Below are 23318 nucleotides of genomic sequence, written 5' to 3'. Positions count from 1 at the left end.
GGGTGTGGCAGAGTTGTTGGCTTACTTTAGCACATAAATTGACCCTTTCAGCTGGAATCCTATTTCACTTGTCTCAGAAAGATGACACCTATCACCCTTCCCTTCACCAGCTCCTTTAAACAAAAGAAAAGAGATCCCTCATCTTACTGCATCAGTGTCGTCTCTTCTATAGTATAAATGTTCTGCTTTTGGAATAGATTATGTTGGATAGCGAGGCCAGTGAAGTGTGCCAGCAACTACAGAACCCCTTTAGCACCTCATCTGGTGGAAACTTCTGGGAAACTGGCTGAGAGGCTGCAGTTTAAGTAGTCAGTATGTCAGGCCAGCTTTTCCTATGGAGCATTAATAAAACTCTTCTACTATATTTATAATGAAATCGCATTGGAAGAAGCCACTCTGTTCTTTTCTTATAAAAGGAAAATACACAGAGAGCTATCTTGAAAAGGAAATACCAAGCAGTCGTGTGTTTTTTCAGAAGTGATGTTTTGTATCTTCTAATTTTACAATAACAGTCCGGGTTTGTGCTACATGGGCCTCCACTCTGCTGTAAGAAAGTTAGGAGAGGATCCAGCTTTTCTAGATACATTTCTACTGATGAAAACAGTGACAGGATTAGTGGAAATTTCCTCCTATTTATAGTTCTACTTTTCAAGGTCGGTTATAAGGTTCAAGTGAGCCAAACAATCATATTGACTTTTTTTTCCCCTCTAAATCAGTACTATGGCTTTTGATGTTCAGTATCCTGCTTGTAAATGTTTGATAAAAATCTGCTGGAAGAAAGAAAAACTTCAGTCTTAAATTCTTAAATATGAGCAACTTAACCCCACAAGTAATAATTTGCCTGACCATCTATTGTAGAGCTACTGGAAGCTGTATCTATTCACTGATATATAAATCAATTGATTCAGATATTCATAAGCATGTGCCCCGCCGATAGACAAAAGCTCCTGCAAGTCACTGTTCATGACCAGTGGAGAATCCTTGGCACTGTGCTATTGATAAACCAAACAGAAGGGCAAGAGAATCCTGTCACCATGTTGATATCCAGAACCATTATTAACAAACAGAAATCACAAAGCAATAAACAATCAGTGGAAAAGGTTGATACAAAACACGTCCTGGACAAGGAGTGACCAGGTGGCATCAAACAATGAAGCTGAACAGTTGTTAGCTTAAGATCTTTTTGTTGTTGTTTAAATTCTATAATCTTTCCCTGCTAAAATATAGAACAGAAATGATCCTAGCAAGAAATGGAGCAAACAAGAGGTGGGTTTGTTATTAAACATAAAGAACGTAAATGCTTAAAAATGGATGTTGCAGCTTGTTCTTATAAGACTACCCCCCAAAAAAAGTTTGTTCTGTTATGAAGACTTCCAGATAAGGTGCAAATTTTCTGTTTCAAGAAATGGCTGAAGGGAGGAATAGAATATGAAAATACATGAGGCTCATTGGGAAAAATTGCAGGGCACGGAGGTTGCAGAATATTAGCACCAGGGGAAGAAAAGAAGACAGGTATTCCTAGGACTTTAGTGATATTTTTCAGATTAAATTCTAGATAATTGGTCATATTTCTAAGTCAAGGTCAGTATTTTATTCCTTCCCCCCCACCTCCGCCCCCCCCTTACAGCAACCTGTAAACTGAAGCTGATTCTTAACAGTTATTAGCTGATTCTTAACAGTTCATCGGTGGCATTGGCAGTGCTGTTCCTTGTGATGCGTAGTTCCAGCATTACAGTTGTGGTGTCACAGCTGTGACAGCAGTGCACGTGGCTCTGCACGCCTGCTTGTGTAGGATGGCTCTGGGGCTGAGCACAGAACATCCATAATGGTACGTGGGACTGCACACCCTCGAGGGAAAAATCAGATACTCAAAATACCTACAGCAAGTGTGCACTTACTTGATATCTCACACTATGTCTCAAAGGCCTGAGAAAATAGCAAAAATACTATCAAGGGCATCCTTAAAGATCTCCTGACTCTATTGGAACAGTTACGTTTCACATGAGCCTGGTAGGTAGAGAAGACATCTTTCATCTTGCAGGGGACACCCAGGGAAGGATGCCCTGAGCTTCACCTGTGTGCTCGTGCAATGTTTTCTGGATTGTGGCTGGTGTCTGTCTAGAAAAGGGTAACTCAGAAGTGTGACAGCTGGCATTGTGTGTGTGCAGCAGGTGCGTTCCCCGCAGCTCTCTGAACTTACCCCAGCGCAGTACGAGCACAAGGAGTTGGGGCTAGGTACAGCAGCAGGGGGCCGTTCTCTCTTGGCTGATGCTTACCAATCTCAGTTTTTCTTCACCGCCACCCCCAAGCATGTCTGTTGGCAAACAAATAACCCTGAGAGCCCGTGCAGAGAAGAGGCTTAGTTGTCTTGTCAGAGAGAGAAATAAATTAAAAATGGAAAGTAAATTACAACATTGTGAAAAAAATTACATTATAGATATAACTAGCTTGTAAATCCTTTAACCAAAGGTCTAACTATATTTTGTATGTACAGTCAGCTCTTCCTGGTGAATTATTTCTAAACAAACAAAAAAAAAATCCAGTATCAGTTGTCAATGCCACTAATGTTCCTGGAGTGCAGGGGGGAGGAACCACGAGTTGTCTTAGACTTCTGAGAAAAAACTTCCATCAAAACTTTTGTCTCAGTTTGGGTGTGAATTTTTTTTTTTTTTTTTTTTGGACACTGCTAAGGCTGGGAAACTTGATTGTAGTTCCAAAGTGCTGTAATAAAAACTGCAGCGATTCCTTGCATTTTATTGAATTTCATGTAACATTCACCCTGATAACTTAAATATTTATCGTTTCTAGTACTAGAAACCCATAAAAACTTCAGTTCTCGCTGTTTAGCGTGATTTGTTTGTTCCAGTTTTGCTGAAAAACAAAGATTAGCTCTGTTGTATGATCTCCCCTAACTAATCTGCCTCCAACCAGCAGGGCTTCATACAGGCAAGCTCAGGCTTGTAGCTGTATTGTAACTTATTCTCTTTGCACCTGACTTGTGTAAGGATTAAAGTCACTTGTTAACACCATTCCAGCTCAAGTAGGAAAAGCTATTGTATGTAAGGCTTTCAAGACCCTATGAAAGATCAGCCTCTGACATACATACCTTAATCTATTGTGGGTTTATATGTTTGGGTAAAAAAAAATGCCTGTAGCAGTCTTCATATATATTAGTAATGGAGTAACAGGTGGAAAAACAAGATTGCATTTTTTCATGCATTATTTATATGGCATGTGCTTTTCCTTTCCTTTTTTTTAGCATTAAAATTTAGTTACTATACTTACCAATCATCTGAAACAAGATGAATATTCACATCAGTTCAATGACATAGTAGGTTTAAAAAATTCTAATCTCTGAAATTTTTTGACTAAGAGATCAAAGCAGCTTGGGAGATAAAGGGAAATTAGATGAGCAGACTGAACTTCGTTAAAATTGTAATATAGTCACATTCCTCTTTATAATGTAAGCTAATTTTTTTTTCTGTTTAAAACTGTAAAGTAGGAGCATCACACCAAGAACAAACTCAAGAGTAACTGGAAATTGTAATGCTTTTGATAATCTCTTAAGTATTCACTCTTGTAAAGTCTTACGTGGGACTAGCTAATTTACGAACAGTTCATTGCCCACTTTATAGCATGTAGTGCATGGTATGAATTTTGTAGTACTTTTTAAAATCACTTGTGTCAAGCTGAAAGAATTTGGCATTAATTTTAGTCTAAGTATATTTTAAAGCGAGTTGATCCTTGGGTTTAACTGAATATGACTTTTCTTATAAACAGGCATAGGCTTTCTGAGGTATGAAGTGCTGAGGAGTTCTTTGTATCTTTCAATACCTAAATATTCCAAAGTTTTAAAGAAAAATCATAATTTTAATTCAAGTAATTTTATTTCTGTCTTATGCATTGGGAAAGTACTTCATTATGCCATCTTACACTATTTTCTTTCACATGATCATGAACAAAGTTTTAGGGCAGGGAAAAGATTACTACCTAATCTTGATCCTGAACTACAAAAGAAAACAGTGTCATAAATAAGAGGTGCTGGGCCACTGCAGTAGAAGTGAACCGTGCTCTATCCCTTCACTGTTTGTCTAATTATGAAATGGGAAAAGCATTTTTGAATAGCAGGATTCTTTGATATATGCCTCATGCTAAGAGCAATGAGTAATCTAATGACAGGGAAAATGTTGAAGAGAGTATTGACAAGTATGTGTTCTAGCAAATTTAATTCCAAATAATATACAGCTAAGCTGCTGAGAATCGGTGGTTAGGCTTTTTGTTTTTCCCTTTAGAGATATAAATTCATTTTTGGGTAAAATCCCAGCCATCAGCTTATAACTGGTCCTGAATGCATTTTTCCAGGCAGTTCCACACCATAATAAGTCCTAAGATTAAAGGACTGAGGTCCTTGAGAAGGTGGTGGCCATGGCTGAGCTGTCACCACCACTGCGATTTATCCAGTCGGCTCAATGATCCCAGCTGAGTCCAAGAGGCTTGCTCAGGGAGAGGATGACCATGAGAAAATGGCAGTGGCAGCCTACTACTAGCCACCTTTATTCTCTTCCCCCCCCGATGCTATTTGTCTCTGGTGCAGAGGAACAGGCTGTCAGTAAGATATAGATAGAAATCTGTACGTGTATGCTATATGTATACATATACGTACATATCAAAATAAAGCAAATACTTGGGGAAGCACAGAACTTAGTGTACAGCATTTGCTGTAAGGTAAAGTGGTAAAAGGTCCTTTTCTTCCCATACAAGAAAGGATGTTGTACCTAGAAAGTAGGCTCTGCTGATTAGAACAGCGGTGAGCTCCTGTTAAAGTACGTTGGATATGATGTAGCCGGAAAGAAATTATTTGAGTAGATAAAACAGAGGCTATAGGTATTATTTTTTTTTACCTTTTTTTCTCCCCCTGCTTGATTTTTAACTTCAAGCAGATGAAGCTTTGACTTTGGCCAAACATACATTAAAACGCTGTGCATGGGCTAGAATATATTTCTTCACTAGGCAGCCACATGAGGAACACCAGCAGTGAAGCCCTATGAGAAAGTAGAGCACTGAGTTCAGCACCACCCAGCACGAGAGGTGCCCGACTCACAAAATCAGCAATAGTGCCTTGTGCGATCCTATTTATTGCTTACTGGTTTCGTCTGGACATAGAGGCAAGATACTTAGGCATCTTCCAGGGTCTTATGAACTTTGGAAGATTGTTTATCTCCTCTGCATCAATGAGACTGTAATAGATCTGAAAAGATTTTAAATATTTAGAAATGATAGAACTTGTGAAAAAATAGGGATAAAACTGAGCTCTGGAGAGACTGAAACTTCTTAACACTGAGCATTAAATCAGATTCAGATAATTACTTGAAATATTGTGAGCTAACTTTAGATGTCTGATGATGCTTCGAAAGCGACTTCATGTAAAATGCTTACATAGTTAAAGGAGAGCTGACAGCATGAGGCTATTTGCATGTTAAATGAAAAATTGCTGCAGTTAATTTTGTGTAGGAGCCTAATGTAAACAACTTTGACAACACTTGCTGTTAGCAGGACTACATTTTTATAGCTTTATATATCTTTGACTGTACTGTACTTTAAATTTTATTTTTACATGTCCAATCAGTTTCATTCTTCATAGATCATAATATCAGTTTGGGATTTTATTCTACCAGTCTAGTACATGAATGCACAGATTTCAGCCACTGTGTCATGGTGGGTTTTTTCATTTCCTTTAACCCATGTTTAATCTGTTTTAAATTAATTATTTGCTTGTTATATTGCAGAAACATATCCCTTGTTCATAGCCCTAGTGAAAATTCTGGCTATTTTAAAATAAGAATTGATCTGAGAATACCATTCAGAATGGGAAGTTCTCTTTGCTTCTATTTTTATTTGCAGATTTTACTTATTTCTTTGCTGTTCTAGCAAAACATAACTATCTACTTGGAGGTGCTGCTTCAGGGCACAACATCTAGCATGTACAGTGAACTTAAAATACTTTATTATACTCTGAAATCTCTTCCTCTTTATTTTTTTTTATTCTTCACTTTCTGCAGTCACTTTGATAAACTGGCACTGACCGTCATGTGTCAATGCCGTTCCATATAATGACCTACAGAGAGATGTGCTCCCTGCTTCCTCTTTCCTGTTCCTTCATGCGGTAAGGAAAGGCAGACTTGACCTAGTCCTACAGATTTATGTGCATATTAGTATTAATTCTACAGATTGAGGTTTTTTAAGGCATTCTAGACAAATGGCATTAGAAGCAAAGTACAGTCAGAGCTTGGGAAGTTTTACGTTACTTTGTCCTTTATGATTTCATCCTTTCACATTAAATCCCATTAAGGCTTTTTGCCTTCTTTAAAGCATCTGTTGCACAATTAAGTCTTTCTGCAATCAATCCTTCCTCTGAAGTAATGATAAATTAAACACATTTGATGCTTAACAGATGTTTTATTCGATAATATTTATTTCTTATAGTGTATTCCTTTGAAACTTTCTATTTTATTACCTTTCAGGGGCTACTGGCTTCAAAGGACTTTGTTTCTAACTTTCCCTTGTCATAAACGCCATTCTTCTGGGGAAGGGGTAACTTGGAAGAAAGACAGTGTCTTGACAGAAATGGCATCCAATAATACACTTGAACAATATTGCCTCCATGTGTAGCTTTGACTCAGCCTTTCATTCTCTTGTTTAATGTAAATAATTATGTGGTTTCATCTCTAAGACATGAAGTTACTAGACCTGCCCTGAATGCAAAATAGGACAACAGGAGGTAACTCTGTGGTATAATTAAGCACTTTGTCTGTTCCCAGACATCTAAAAAAGTTTCTCTATTAAGAGACATTAAATTTTTCAAGAATTATCTCCTCTAAATAGAAAATTTAGGTATGTTTCAAGTAAGTTGATGCATTTAATACTGTTACTGGTTCTAATATAGATATTTAGTATTTTAACAGTTTTAAGTGATGTTGTTGATAGCTGTTAATATTTATTTCTATGACAGAACTCTATTGATTGAATTCCATTTTTGTTTCTGACTTGAAATAATTCCTCTGTTCTGCTGTTCCTAACAACAGTCAACATAAGCTGACAAGATAAATAGCCAGTACGATCGCTGAGGGGTAACTGCTGCAGTTCTGTATTCTGGCCTTACCATGAGTACTTCTGTCGGAAATTGCTTTCTTTCTTTTTCACGTACTGTGAGGACAATCTTTTATGGAAGTCTTCTTGCTCATGGGATGCTGTGTATGGAGAAATAACTGTTATACATTTTGGGTTGGTGATTTTTTTTTTTTATGGTAACAAACCAAACAGCATTAATGGAATTCCAGTCTGTCTTATCTTCTCAACAGAAAATATAGATACAACCAACAGCCTTGGTTAAGCCTAAAAATATTCCACAAATTCCTTAAGTTTGAGCTTAAAAGATCTTTCTACCTGTGCATTGAACCTATTTGAAACTAAAATAAATTTACCACGGAATTTGGCATTACTGGTCATGGTCATATTTCAGATTATAGCTGTAGTATGCAGCATGGTTTCAAGAACCATACATGAGAAATGTTTGTTTTATTTTTAAGTTATTTAAGGTATTTGAGATGTTCCCCAAAAATCCCTATCTGAAAGAGATTGTTTCTTCTCTTCCCTGTAGTGCACTTATAAGGTAATAGCCAAATAACAGAACAAATATCTATAAACATTTACAACTACATTTTTGTTTTCTGCAACAAATGTGGGAATATTTAATGTGCCTCTACTCTTTTAGTCACAAAGATTTCACGTTCAGGGTGTGAGGGAATGGGAAGCAGAAAAAGTATCTTTGAAAGGCAAGTATTTGAATAGTTCCGTTTATAATCAAGACCGGTGGTTTTGGTTTATTAATTCACTGCATAATATGATGCCTAAAGCTGGTTCAAGTTTACAGTATGCCTGCCACAGGCCTTACGTGGTGTGTTATCGTGCACTCCCGTCACGTCATCGTGTCTGATAGGTTTGGGGTTTGACGGTAAATGATGACAAGGTTCATATTTGGTTATGGTGTATTATGAACTCTCATATAAAACCCAATCATGAGCAGCTTTAATACATAGCAGAGTATTTTTAGTTGGTGTGAGAAATGTTTTTGTCTTCACCTTAAGTAGTTTTCTGTGCCTTTTCTCAAGATGAATAATTACTGAACGCTAGTGCCTGGCCTTAGCTTATGCTGTTATTAATCCAGAGTAACCTACTGTCTTTATTAGAGCTATTCTATAACATACCTTTGTAATTAAAATCAAAATATTATATTGAAGTTGCTCGATTTCCCTTCCACTTAGACACTGTTATATGTAGGCTAGGGGTTGTTTTGCCTTTCCCAAATTAGTCTTTTACAAAAACTTGTCTCCTTGTATAAATCTTGTTTTGGAGGGCCATCAAAATGTGGCTAACCCCTTATCTTAAACCGGCAACGCAGGACCGTGGTGTATGTTCACTGTAAAAATGTCCTCTATTCCAAGTGCAGAATCTGACCTATAACTTAAACTATAATTTAAATTTTAATAGGTCAGAGTGTGCTTACTATGGGTTCTTTTCAAAATGTTGATTCAAAACATGAAAGAGGAAATTAAATGGGTGAGCCAGTACACACAGTGCCCGTGGATTACCGGCGGCAGTAAGGAGATTCCAGCGTAAAATGGCTTTTGCCTGATGCACAGCACACAGGGAGTCTTTAGTTGAAAGAAAAACAAAATGCAATTAGAGCTGCAGCCACTGATATCTAAAAATACTATTTAAAGGTGTTCTAGAACACTCTAAAATAAGCTTGTCAAATAATCCATCACAAAACATTTTGAAGGAAGTGTAGTTTTTAGAGTTCTCTTCATTTCAGGACATGTTTTGGCAGTATTCTTGTAATAAGGATGAAAAAACCTATTTCTAACCAAGCATTCAAAGCCTGAAGACTAGAAGGCTGCAGTCAGTTCAAGTGCTGTGTGAGACAAAAATAACAGCCTCCGAGCGTCAGGTTTTCCATTCTTGACGCACCAGGTGAATGGGTTGTTTTATTGAGCGTTTACACTGTGGTGGCAGGGCAGGCCAGAGGAAGGGAGGGTGAGAGCGATGCGGAGCTGAGTCAATACCCGACGTTGTTGGATGTCTGTCAGTACTTGGAACGCTGGGGCTGGCTGCGTTCGCATTGCCAAGTATTAGCTAAGTGTGCTGCTTTGGCAGCAGATTCTCAGAACGTACTTTTTACAAAGAGGAAGAATAAATTCATTTTAAAAAGAACACAAATCTGTAGGGGCAGTTATTCTGAGGGCCACTTCACCACTCATCCTGAATTTTTGTAGCTTCCCCAATAGCTGTCTAGTCTGCATATTTAAAACCAACCAAGCTTTGTACTGTTATTTGTATTTCTTTTTTTTTTTCCTCCTTATTTCTTTTAACCCTATTTTCCTTTTGAAGTTGCAGGTGTTTGCAAAACTCTTCTAATTTTAAAAGCCCATTACAGTCTAGAATGTATCTTTTCAGTTTGGTGAAACAGCAACACCATGGACTGAAGTGTATTCCCTTCTACAGCCTTAAAATAACAAGGTGGCTTACTCATGTCTGTTACTTCAAGTGTTTATGTAACTACATTGTATTTACTTTTCTATTGCATATGAGCAGCTAATAATCATAGCACCTCTCACTTCTCATAGTATTTATATTTCTGTAGTCACCAGCAACTTTAAATACCAACCAAAAAAGCACAGCACTCTGTAGGCTGTGCAGAAGGACTCAAAAGCAATATATATGTGTAAAAAAATAGAGCACCCCTCTGTCCTGAGTGTGAATTCCTTTTTCTTGCTAATCAAGGAGTTGACTATTCTCATTGTATTCTGATTCCTTCTTCCAAGTCTCCTGTAGTCTGTTGTGCAGAGAGATGCAGAGATGGGGATTGGGGCATGAAGACAGATTCTTGAGAAGTCAGGAGACACAGGTTTTTCTTCTTGAGCTGCCTCGTCTTTCCCCATAAACAATAATGCAGACCCACATTTTCCATTATTTAGTTAAAGATCTGCTGTATCATACTGCTTCACAGGACAGGAGATACGGTTCTCATTTCAAAGAAACTAAAATTTTGAGATGTCATAATATGAGAAAGATGATAATACCCAAGTGCGATGGGAATGCATCTGTGTTCTATGGGAATGTTACCAAATCCCTGACGTGCGCTATGGGGAGACAGGTTTTGATGGCTAGGAAGGTGGTGAGAAAGGGGAAGATTAGAATAAAAGTTAGGATACTTAGAAACGTTCTGCCATTCATTTTATTTAGCCAAATTTTTTAATTGTCTGCACCTTTTGGGAGCTTTTCTGTGCACCTGAAGGATCTGAAGCATTATAGGATAAGTCTTTGCTGACTAACTCCGGAGGGGTTCTCAAAGAATATGGATGGTAGGAAACAAGATTTGTAAAGCAGCATGTTGAACAGTTACTGCATCCTTTTTTTCCTTTGAAAAGATACCACACAGGAGGGGCCACACAGAGCAGTCCCATGCGGTGACTCTGCCAGTGCTGTGTAACAGGAGTTGCAGAACTGGGTGCAGCTTTGCAAGGCCAGCCTGTATGTTGGGGCAGCGCTACTGCAGGTTCCATACTGAAGCAGCTGTATGGGAAATACTTCATGGTGGGATACCTGCGAGGCTGACTGAGGAATAGATCACTGGTGGAGGCATGCCAGTGAACCAGCTGGGAAACTGGACCTGCCATTCTTGCTATGGAAATGGAATGGCAGTAAAACACATCTCTAGTCAAGACTCAGACATGACACAGTTTGGGAATCTGAGCGTGGCCACGGCACTTTCAGTTTTTTGTGAAGGCTCCTGGCTGAGACCTGGTAACTATCTACAGGTCTCGCTTGGGTGAAGTCAAACTGGGAGCTTCAGGACACTTCCAACTGCTCTTCTCAGCAGGATGTTGCAATCTCCCAGATGAGACTGGCACACAGGCGGCCTGTCGGTGCCAGTGCAAAGAAGGGAGGGGAATGATGTGGCCATCTGTGTTCAGAGCTGGATGATGTGGCTGTCTGCATACAGGGCAGGACCGCAGCAGGCACAGTTTCCATTGGTTTACACAGAGAACCACACCCGAAGGACTGAGGTATTTTTCCTCTATACTCTCCTAAAGCGAAATGAAACAGTCCAGCTTTTAACCGCCTGCTGTTAAAAGTAAGCTGTGTAACTTTGGGCTGGAAGACAGCAGAGCATAACAGGCACATTTAGGATCTGTAGAGGGGATGCTGAGAAATCTGACAGCTCTTGGCTGTTAGTTAATGCTGTACGTTCAGGTTGTAACTGCTGATAGAACAGCATGGGAAATTAACCAGCATATGTATCTGATCTGTTTCAGCAGGTGTGCTGTGAATGAATGTGAAAGGTTACTTTGCTAATTCCGAAGGTGCAGTTAGCTAATAAACATAAAATTTTCATTTTCAGACTGAAAAATGGATAGCAGCTATTTGGATGCTAAACGATCTCTAGTTCTCATGTGCTGTTCTCTGACTTGGCAAGCAAAGAAGCTGTTACTAAATCAATATGAGCTATTCTGGTGAAAAGGAAGGATTTATTTTGTCTGGCACTCCATGTTCCTTTTGAATAATAATGCGTGGTTAATTACTCTTCTGTCACTTAAGAGCTTCTTGGTTAGTCTGTGGCCAGATCTAGTTATTTATTTAAACTGCTCTGATAAGCAAAAAGAAATTTCCTATCCTTCTGAAATATATTGTAGTGAAGAGAGATATTAGTTAGATTTATTTTATCACTGCGCTTTGTTAACTTCAGAACTCTATGACAGAAACAAATATGGTTGTATGTTTATCAACAGGCCAAGTTCTCGTAGAAATTTCAAGAACACACAAGAAACTTAATGATAGTCTAGAGGAGAGTGTAAGTTAACAATTTATTTCTTAATTTATATTCATTTTGAAGTTATAAACTATTTTGCCATTTTTAATAACCCTTTATTCATTTGCTTTTAAAGTTCAAAAAATTTCATAAAGAAATTATATCTGAACTGGAGAAGAAAACAGACCTGGATGTAAAATATATGACGGTAAGTACATTCAGTTCTAAAAGTCATATTTTATTTATCTACTGCTAGTCAAATAATTTTTCAGAAGTTGTCCCTGAACAGTTAATTAATCAATACGTTGGAATTGAGCTTTAGGTACATGAACATAGCAAAAATGTTCATGCTTATTTTGAGGTAAAAAGGGAACCAGTGCATGACATAATGGCATTTGTAAACTGAAGCTGAAAGGCAATTGCCTAACTCATTTGATGTGTATGAGCGATACCTTATAGATTATGGTAATGCTTTGTAGTCGCTTACCCAGTTACATGGCTGAGTGCTTTACGAGATGTTTTAAATGCTTTGCTTGCAGGCAACTTTAAAGAGGTACCAAACTGAACACAGAAGCAAATTAGATTCTTTAGAGAAGTCTCAGGCTGAGCTGAAAAAAATCAGAAGGAAAAGCCAAGGAGCACGAAATGTAATGAAATATGAGCATAAAGAAATGGAGGTTGGTGTACTGTCTCTTATTTGTTTGTTTCTATGTATGAGAATAGGCCAACAGAAAATGTTAAGCTGTTACAGGTCACATCCAAGTCTTGTTTTAAAGCTTGACTTCTGAAGCTTACCCCAATTTTTGTATATGCAATGTTATTAGTTAATACACATAACTCCTCTGTAAGTTGTTTGGCAACAGTTAAACTCTACGGTTTCGAAGAACATCCATTTTTGGTTCCTCAAAGTTGGTTTATACTGAAGGCACTCCTAGAGAATGTATTACCGTTGAAATTGAGCTCTGGAGTGCTCTGGTGTAACATACTCAGACTTCTGCTTCAGTTTCTAGGTTTCATCCCTTGACCACTACTTGACTTTTTTTTTTTTTTAAGTACTGTAACTACACCTTTATGCAGAGGTTTACACAGGCAGTCAACTATGTTCTGCAAATACATTAGGAATTTGCTATAAATTAATTTCCCGAAGTAGGTAAATGTGAACTGTTATCACTTACTGCCTTTCCTACTGATCTTAAAGCAGCATTGCCATCTTAAGGCGAAATAAGAAATGGCAAGGCAATGAAAAGAAACTTTATATTTTAAATAGTCATATGCTGCTTGTCAGGTATCTCTCAGAAAATACTTGCCATTGATATATTTATTTGCATGACATTTTTATTTGCACAGTACTTTTATTTTGTGATAGCTTATGGTTTTTTTCTCCATATTTTTCTATTTTAATTTTCTTTTCAAAGAAAGCTTTGTTTATAACACAGTACAGTAAACATAAATAGTACTTGCTCCTATTTCTTACTACCTATCCTTTAACCTGCATTAGTAACAGTTCTTTTTTTTAAGGTATTGGGCTGGGAATTCAAGGATTAGCATTTAATCACAGTTTAGCCATGAATCCTCACAACCTCAGACAGACATAGTTTAGTCTTTTTAGTAACTCATTTGCCCCTCTCTAAAATGAGTTGGAGATTCATCATTGTGATAGAGAATAAATGTTAACTGTGATGGAGCAGATGAAGGTAACTGCTCTAATCAGAACACCTGTGGCCTTAAAATTGCTCAGCACTGTTGCTGCTTTGATGTCATATTCTTACCTACTGCAGCATTTTATTTAGAGGCTAAAAGACTGTTTCTTGGTTTGCTTCACTTTGCCCCCATTTCACTGCCTAAACAGATTATTGATTTTCTGTGATAAGAACACAAATTTAACTGACAAAATTAGATAAGTTAGGTGCGTGCGTGAAAAGAGAAAGCAGAGCCACCCTACCCATTTCCAAAAGCTTTTTCTTTCGGAGTTTGCTTCAGTAATTGGATATATTATTGAATAAAACTCGGAGACTGTATGTGATTTTTTTTTTCTTTTTTTCCTTAGTATTTGGAAACTGTGAGCTCTCGACAGAGTGATATTCAGCGATTTATTGCAGAAGGCTGCAGAGAAGCTCTCCTTGAAGAAAAAAGAAGGTTCTGTTTCCTGGTTGACAAGCACTGCAGCTTTACCCAGCACATGCACTTCTATCACATTCAGGTCAGTGGCATGACTATAAACAGAAATGAAACTCCTGAAATCTAACCATAGAGGAGATCTGGAGTATCTCCTGCAGGATGTAGCTCACACTGCCATAAATAGCTAAAATGGCACTTAGGAACGCTGGAGTGCCAGACAAGTGTTGTCATTAGTTCATAGAAAATGTTTACAATGCAATATTCTCTGAAACGTATTGTAGCAACAATAAAGGGTTACTGTGACTTATTTTAAAATCATGTATTATGAAAAAAATGTATGGACTCATCAGGTATTTCCAGTATCTGACCCTGAAGAAAGAGAGTCACTTTCTACAGCATCTTATTTGTTTCAAAGAGGTATTGCTTAGGAAAATCTTTGAAAACACTTCCACTTTGCTGGTGTTATCATTTTGGTATAATGAAAATTAACAAGCAGGTCTGTGTAATGTTACGAAAAAGTGTATCTTTGACAAGTACCTTTTAAATTTGGATGCAGTGTGCGGACTTCCTAAAATCTAAGCTGCCTGGGTGGCAGGAAATCTGTAGTGATGCCACCAAAGTGCCTGAAAAAGTCAGAATGATGATAGACGAAATAAGGACACCTGGTTCCACTCCAATATCAGGAACTCCACAGCCTTCGCCAATGATAGAGAGAAATACCATGGTATGTTGTTCTTTGACGGTTGAAAGGCGCTGTCTTGCATGGGAGCAGAGTGGCTTCACTAGCGTCTTCTGTACCTCAGCATTTGGGATCGAATCTATCGTGTACCTCAGCTGGAATATACTGGGGTTGGGGATGAAAGAAAAATCCTTAAGCTGAAGCTCTGCTACTGGAAAAATACACAGTGTAGTGGGCGGAAGCACATATCCAAACAAGGCTGTTCTCAGTTGGGTGCCCAGGGCTTTTACTGCAGAGCCCAGCCTCCGAACTACTTTTGTTCTAATCCTTCCATTTCCTATGCTCTTATCTGTAAGTAATAGTAATGACATACCCTTTAGTTCAACATAAACATGTTATTTTCTATTTTCTTTCCTTCTTCGTTCCTCCCTTCATGATTCTTATTAGTGTATTAGAGTACAGGGTAAATTCTAAATTCTACCTATTTGTATGTTCTGTCACCATTAGTTGTTGAATTATATTTGTAAACTTCTAAAAAAAAAAAGTCTGGGGATTATCTAGGTGTAACTGCTATTGGTGGAAAAAAAAAGGGTTACCATAGCATTCCCACTAACAAACGTTTATCAAGGGACAGAAGCCTCTTACAAACTATTCTGCAGCAATTTCATAGGAACATAAGGACTTTCTGACAGGTCCAAGCATGTATCATTTCGGAATACTTAAGCATTGCTTTTTAGAAGTTAATGGTGCAGATAAGTTGTCACTGTGTCCTCAGTATTGTGATACTGTTGTTTTTGTGACTTTAGATTGGAAATGATTTTTATCCTCATCATGAGAATGCATCAAAGGTGCCCCCTGCTCCTACAGGTAGGGCGTACACCAGTCCGCTAGTTGATATGTTTAACCATCCTGCAGCAGCTCCAAAGACATCTTCAGAAAAACTAAATAATTCAGGTGAGTGTCACTGTTGCAAACTATCTAAGTGTAAATGACACACTACCGTGTTCGAAATTATCTTGGGACTTTTTGTCCACTAAGAGAATGTGAATTCCAGGATGTATAGAGGAACAGAAAATGGTCTTTACAAAGTATTTATATAAGTGGTCTAACAGGAGAAATATGTGTTGTAAGAAGAAGATTATTGTTTGCAGTAAAATGCAGGTCAAGATAGGTAGATTCTACTTTAATCACTTTATGTGTGCATCCCTGATTAACCCAGCTTAACTGCTCTTATGACTTCCAATCTTATCTGAAGAATACATTCTGTAATAGTGAACAAGGTACATCTGTGTGCTTATTTCAGTGCTCACAGGTAGACATAAACTGCTACAGTCTCACTTTGGTTTCCTGTAAGGGCATGGAGCAGTTAGGGAAGAAATGGGACAAAATAAGCAGTCTTGTATTTCTTTCCTGAAATGCAAAATACTATTAAGATCAGTTTTCTAAGTTTATGATATACTGATTTTTTTTTTTCCCCACTTTCTGTACTATAGGCAAGGAAGGGAGGAAACTCAGCCTAGATAACAGCATAAGAAATGCAGAACTCTTTAATGTGATAATAGCAATGCCAGAATTTCTTCCTTAAAAATGTGTTTACAATATACTTTACGGGGGGGGGGGGGGGGGGGGGGGGGGGGGGGGGGGGGAAGGGGAGTGTGTGTGTATATAAATGCATATGCTGTTAAGAACTTCATGGTGATATGAAACACTGGCAGACAATTGAGAGGCGTCTAATTGGAAACCAAAGTGATACAAAGTCTCAGAACTCGAGTTGCACTTGGGTATTCCTTCATTGACTTTTTTTTCCTGTACACTACTAAGTGTATTTAGTTTTGTTAGTGTGTGGCTAATTTTGCTTTTTTTGCTTTGATTTTCTTTTTTTGACAGAGAATTCAGATGATGCCAGTTTATCACGTTCCACATCTGTTGCCACGGGACTAAATATAATGAAAAGGCAAAAAGTAAAGACAATCTTCCCACATACTGCTGGAAGTAACAAGACTTTGCTTAGCTTTGCACAGGGTGATATCATCACGCTTCTTGTGGCTGAAGAAAAGGATGGCTGGCTTTACGGGGAGCATGACTCAACTAAAGTGTAAGATAATCAATATATTACCCAATTTGAACATGAAGGAAAAACGTGTCTCACAATTTTGTTAGCAGATACTACTAAATTATTTTCTACGTTTTTTGCTGGTTGTCATTGACTGGGGATGTGGAGTCTTTCTGTCAGGTAAATCACTGCACTTATTTTAGGGAGATTTTGTACACTAATTTGGTGTCATCAGAAATCTGGTCTTTAAAAGTTTAAATCTCAATTCATTGAGTCTACTGTTTTGTCCACTGATGTCTTTTGAAAGATCTTCCCAACTTAACATAATATGAAATTGAAAAACGTTCCCATTACAGAAAAGGATGGTTTCCATCATCGTACACTAGACCACTAGAAGAACCAGCGGAAGAGAAGGCGTTTGTCCCAGTGCCAAGGTAACACGTCGGGTGGGACCTGCAGAAATGCCCAAGTCTTCTCTGGCATTTAAAATATTATTCTGCTCATGTGCTTTGTTGTTCATTAACATATACAGTAAATAATTTATAGGAGTCTGTAGTATGATGCCTTGATTACGTTAATATGTTTTAATGGTTACACAAAGACCTAAAAAGTAGCTTTACCCCGACTTTAATTTAGAGTCCCATGGACTTCAATAGGATTGTATGCCTTTAACTTTCAGCTCATGTACTCTTGTGCTTTCTTGGGGCTAAAGATAAGTGAGAGATATGTATTAAAGGAACTGAAAACGTTATTTGTTGGGTTCTGTCTTGCAGCCCTGCACCAATCCGAAGTATTAGTTCTGTAAATCTTGTGGAAAAAGGCGATGTTGTCCTCCCACCACCAGACTACCTGGGGTCTTTGCAAACAGATAAAAGAGTAGAGACTTCCAAAGGTACTAACGTTAAAACACCAACGGACAGAGCAGAAAATGCAGGTCCGGTAAGTAACCAACACCATGAATCCAAATGCTCTGCCCTGCTTAATTTTTGTGAACTGCTTAGCTGAGCTCAAGTGAGGCCCTGGAATATTCTACCTGAGCTACTTGTACTTGACTTCAGCAGCCCTTGGATGCAGCTGTCTTCAGGAGTATCCTGGGGTTTTGGCATTTCAATCCATCTGTAGTAATAGGAAGGGAGAAGAATTGTTCAGGGATATAACTTAAGAGTACTAGGGGACCCACTCTGCATAGTAAAGAATGGAATCTGTTAAACATGAAAAGAAATTCTCACAGCAAGTAGTACAAATCCATAATCGTAAGTGATTTTAGAGCTATAGGGGTACAGGGGATTTAAAGCAGCCTAACCTCTGTATTTAGGAATGCTTTATGCAACCCCATGAAAGTTACTGTTGTTTGTGTGGATGTTGCTGAGGGGTGTGTACACTAACTAATGTCTATATCCAGCAAAAACAGAGCTGAGTGGAAATGCATTTTTATGACTAGATAATGCTATATAAAGCTAGTATTGCTCCTATTAAGTCAGCATTCACACTGATTCAAAATGAAGACTAATCAAATTAAGCAATCACTAGTCTTTTTCTTGCTGCATGTTTAAGTATTTTGCTAATGCATATCTAATAGTGATGTTTGAGACTTTCTTCAAAAAGCCTCTTGAAGCAGAGATCACATTTTGATGGCAAAAAACTTAGTGAGTTTATATAAATAAGGTTGTCACTGCTAAAACTGAGAGACTGTACCAGGGTAAGATGCAAAGTTCCATTAGTAGGTACCATAGCAAACATCTCGGAAGTCAGTAATCCTATAGTTGGCTGCCACACTAAAAAATTTACATTTTATTATTTATTGATATGACTCAAATATTTTCATATCAATATAACATCTAAGCAAATTTTGGGTTCTCCTTCTGACTGATGTTTCTGTGCTTTCTGAGTAATCTGCTGAATCATACAGTAGAAATTGAAGTGGCCTTTGTAAATTTTTACTTTATGGAAGTAAAATTAACTAAAGAAACTTAAAAAGCAAAAACTGAAAGCTTGTTGAATCACATTTTGATTAATGGTGAAAGAGCCCATTTAAGACCAAAGGATGACAGAATATTTTAATGGTACTCCTGTGAAATGGAAAGGCATCAGAAAACAACAGTCATCTTTAAAGGAGCCTATTTAAGGCCAATTTAAAGCCTACTATTAGGATGCCATGTGTGTCTACAGCATTGCTTCCTTAGTGGTATTAGGCCCTGGAGGGGGTTAACAGTCCTTTGTTATATTGACAAGCAAAGAGAATGAACTGTGCTTAAAGTAAGTAAAAATAGAAACATTCACTTAATAATAACAAAAATATAACTTCCAATACAGCACTCTAGAACTCTAGACAAAACTACCATTGGAAAGCCACAAGCATGACCCAAATTACATGAATTTTCAGTAATATCTGAATTTTAAACTATTATCCACATTTCAAAAGCATGGAGAAAGAGAGAATTTTACCAAATGGGAGGAAAGGAGTTGAAATTATCTTGATTTTCTTTCTTGAGTAAATAGTGTGTCTTTAAAGAAATAATTTCTGTAATCAGATCAGACTTATATCTAGTTCTTAAAAGAACAACAGGTCACCTCAGCTTTGCCAATATATAAAATGTGAAAAATTGCTGGAGGTTCAGCTATACAGGGCTTTCAGAAATGTTCCCTCCGGTTGTATGTGGCTTTGTAAAGCCAGCCCACAGCTGTTTCAGAAGAGGAGCTAGAGATACAACACAGAGACACAATGCTACTACTTCCAAGATATCTCTTGCAGTTGCAGCAATTGAAACAAAAAAAGTCTCTTTTCTCTGGCAGGGAGGGGGGAAAAAGGCTAGTGCTTCCATCATAGGAAAACCTGTGATCCTTACAATGCATGAAGAATACAACCAGAGCCAAGAGTCTTTCATAACAAAAAGGATGAAAGTTGCTTGACAGGGACTTGTGAAGGTCTCCTCTCAGATCTTACCCCATTTAGACTAGAGTAGCAATGTCTGGGGATATTATTTCTTTTTCCTCTAAATATTTGTATTAAAAGATTAGCTGATTTTGTTGGAACAGTCTACTATTAGCATATCTATATATTTGAACATAGCCTATTTGAATCTACATTCAATAACTGTTTTTACTTATCAGTAATGAACCTGGTTGTGTAGGAAGTACACAATTTGTGCAGTGATGCTGTGTTTCTAGACACTGTTTTTCTCTGAGGAATAAAGCTTTTCCAATCTGTGAAATTAATATCAAGAAATAAGACTTACATTTTAGCGTTCAGTCACTTTCAAATCAAATATCTGGGAGCTTCTAAAATTATTATGAAGACAAGCATCTATATTTTGACACATTTGTGGTTTTCATTTTTGGATAACAAAGCAATGAGCTTTAACAGTTATGTAATGTCAGATTTATGCATTGGTCCACTTATTCTGTGGCTAGCTCTTGAGACCTATGGGATCAGCGTGTCCTTCAAATGTTCGCAATAGTTAAAAGATGTATTGGCCTGTGGAAGTTGCCAAGCAAGCAGTACAGTGAGTTCTTTGCCCCGGGACAAGTAAAAGGTGACTTACTATAGAGCTTAAAAATTACAGAATTTTTTGTCTCAGTATCACTGTGCCGTTCTGCTGCTGTTCAGTATGGACAACTGTCTGCGGTAGGCTCTCAGGAGCAGTCACCTTAAGGGTTGTTTTGTTTGTTCTATAGCATTAGTTCAGGGGGTTTGCCAATAAACTTAAGGCTCGTGGGCTAACATTCTTGTTGAACTGAAGAACCAAGGGGAATGGCAGATCATTTAGCTGACAGACGGGGACAGCTCTCATTAGAACAGTATATTCTCTTTGGAGGCCAGAATGGGCTTACAGCCTCTTAGGAGTGGAAAACAAAGACATCTTTTTTGAGATTTTAACTTTCCATAGAGAAAGCAAGATATAAAAAGTAAATTAAGAATTCTGGACTATAAAATGATGACTACTCTTGTTGAGGTACCCCGTAACTCATAGCAGCTACCTTTTTACTTGGGACTTCATGATTCTTCTTACCTGTTACCATCCAAAATAAAGGAGAACTGTAGAGGGCAGTTGCTGCACTTGCACCCATGTTTTTGCTCCATAGTCACTATTTACCTTCATTCTTTTGGAAACCTGCAGACCTTCCTTGTCTTTCCTGTTTCCATGCAAATCACCAACCCTCACGTCACCATAAGCTTTGGGAATCAGCTTAACTTTGTACCAGGCTGGTTGGTGTTCTCGTACAGCATTTGTATACATGTAAAACAGATGCTTACAGGGGCTTTGTGCAGAAGCAGGAAATGGTTCATTGAGACATCTTATTTTTGTTTCGGAATACAGAGGAAAAAATAGCTCAGGAGTTCAGGGAGGAAAGATGAGGAATGGTTCTTGCCAGTTACATTTTTCATGCTGTGTTACGTTGGACACTACTATGCAGAACAATATCAACTAAAAAAGACGGAGTAGTTGATGGTGCTTTGAGGGCAGGTGTTCAGTAAGAAGTAGCATATAATTCCAGTGTTTGTTCATTCTCATTAATTTCAGGGGCTAACTAGGCCCAATTCTAAGGTCTAATTCTATTTATGACTGATGGACATGAGCAATTTGATTGGAATCACAAGTCAAGCCTGTGCTTAAGAACCCTGCTGAATTAGGTCCAGAATAAATAGATTTCTTCACCTGCATTATGCCATGGTGAATATGGGAACTCCTGGTACAACAGGTGATGCACCTGGAAAGGAAAGGCCTCTGTCTAGTGGTGACATTTTCAGTATTGAAAAACAAAAAAGCCAGATCGACGGAATGGTTAGTACAAGTCCAGCCGCTCCATAGGTGACTGCATGTTCCTGCTTCTACATGCAAGAATGCACATTCAAATTTTCACTTTATCTGACACTGATTCGAAAAAATGCAATGAGTCTGCAGTCTGAAATTTAGTAATAATTGTACTTAAAAATTACATATTTGGGGGGGAGGAGCAGAAATTAACCGCCAAAGCTTCCATGTAGCACAACAGGCTTGCAAAGGGTAATACTTTGCAAGTTTTCTGTTTATCACACCTGAAACACTGCACCCTGTAGCAGCACTGTGAGAGAGCCACAATGCCACCTTCTGGGTTATCTTCACTTCCCAAGAATGAAGCACCCGTCAGCACAGTGCACACTGTAGCTATAAAAACAAGTCTCTTCAGATCCTAGTTTTGGTATTTTGCTGTGACAACTGGCAGTTCATAATTTATGCTATAGAAACAGCAGGGTGTATTTGTGCTGCAGGTAGCTTTGTCCCTTTTCTTTTGGTCGATGGCTGTTGCTGTGACTTTTAATTTGCTATTTTAACCTGTAAAATGCCCAGCTAGACCTCAGGTGATTGCTGATCTTAAATCGGGGGGTGGGAACACCACAAAAAAAAAAAAAACGAAAGCAAAACAGATAATGCTAACACCATTTTTCAACTTTAACTTTTAACTTTAACAAATTTTGATGTTCAGAGATAATTCTTCCCTCCACAACTACCTCTCCACAGTTCAACCAAACTGCACAATAATTATTCTAAGTGGCTAAATATGTCAGCCTGGTTGAGTGATAGGGTCCCTCTTCCTTAGCAGGGTAGCAAGATCATCTGGAGCATGTTTTTGTAAATCTATGTAAATATCATCTTTTTCTTTTACAGAAACCTGGCATGAATGGCATTATAAAACCACCTTTTCTAAGGTATATATTTTCTAAAGCTTTTACACTAATTTAGTTGTGTTGATTTTTATATTGGCTTATATTATTGTATTGATTGTGAGGGGAAATAAGGATGTTTTTCCTGAATTACTCTGTGACCTTTCCTAGGCATTGGTAGCTAAAATTGGTTGCACCTTTCTCAAGTAAAATACAACACACTGGCCCTTTTCAGAAAAATGTTTCTCCAGTAGTTTAGTTTTACAGAGAGCAGGACTTAAACTATGTCTTTGAGGGTTACAAAAAAAAAATCTCTGAAATCTAGGAACTGTTTAAATAAAAGTCCAGATCTAACTGGGCATTAACTTCCCCAATTTTGGATCACTGCAAAGTGAATCTTCGTATGTAAGCTTGTTCTAAAAGTTCAAGTTAAAGAGTTGCACAAAATCCTTTAGTCTAAAACAATAGCTTCAAACAACTGGGATGATGAAACTGCATGGCCTAAATTTGGTTTTATATTGCAGCAAGCCTTCTAGTAACTTTGTGCATTTCTTTTCAGTGGAGAAAATCCTTTTGCAACCGTGAAACTCAGACCAACAGTAACAAATGACAGATCAGCACCAATTATTCGATGAATATATGGTCCATACACATGTGCTTCCTCCTTATAAACACCATTTTCAGTAGTGACATTACTATCTAAACTTGTTCTAAAAATTTATTTAAATGTAATTACTGTACAAAAGAATCATACTGGAATGGAGTTCTGATTTTTTTTTAAACCTGTACTTTCTAATGAGGTAATTGCTTTGGGCTAATGTTTGAGCTCTTAGGCTTGATTTTACAGTATGCCTTCTTTTGTAGTAGGAGTTGTGAAAATACTGGAGATAGTTTGGATATTCTAGTAAACCAGTGTAACTAATAGCTCACCAATCTGAATCTTTGGCATTCAGTA

General features: G+C 37.8%; 1 protein-coding gene across 1 annotated transcript in view; it reads left to right on the top strand.

Moving 5' to 3' along the window:
* Positions 1 to 22998, top strand: part of BAIAP2L1 (BAI1-associated protein 2-like 1) — a 32627-nt gene extending 9629 nt beyond the window's left edge. The window contains exons 3-13 of the mRNA XM_010074658.1: positions 11850 to 11911; positions 12006 to 12077; positions 12409 to 12546; positions 13917 to 14069; positions 14544 to 14711; positions 15473 to 15620; positions 16554 to 16761; positions 17076 to 17153; positions 17493 to 17658; positions 22368 to 22408; positions 22923 to 22998. Coding sequence (XP_010072960.1) covers positions 11850 to 11911; positions 12006 to 12077; positions 12409 to 12546; positions 13917 to 14069; positions 14544 to 14711; positions 15473 to 15620; positions 16554 to 16761; positions 17076 to 17153; positions 17493 to 17658; positions 22368 to 22408; positions 22923 to 22998 — 1310 coding nt within the window. The remainder of the gene's footprint in view (positions 1 to 11849; positions 11912 to 12005; positions 12078 to 12408; positions 12547 to 13916; positions 14070 to 14543; positions 14712 to 15472; positions 15621 to 16553; positions 16762 to 17075; positions 17154 to 17492; positions 17659 to 22367; positions 22409 to 22922) is intronic.
* Positions 22999 to 23318: the final 320 nt, after the last annotated feature.

The sequence above is a fragment of the Pterocles gutturalis genome, unplaced genomic scaffold (assembly GCF_000699245.1).
Source record: "Pterocles gutturalis isolate BGI_N339 unplaced genomic scaffold, ASM69924v1 scaffold33457, whole genome shotgun sequence".
Classification (NCBI taxonomy): Eukaryota; Metazoa; Chordata; class Aves; order Pterocliformes; family Pteroclidae; genus Pterocles; species Pterocles gutturalis.
The sequence above is the reverse complement of the archived record's forward strand: the minus strand, read 5'-3'. Positions and strand labels throughout refer to the sequence as shown.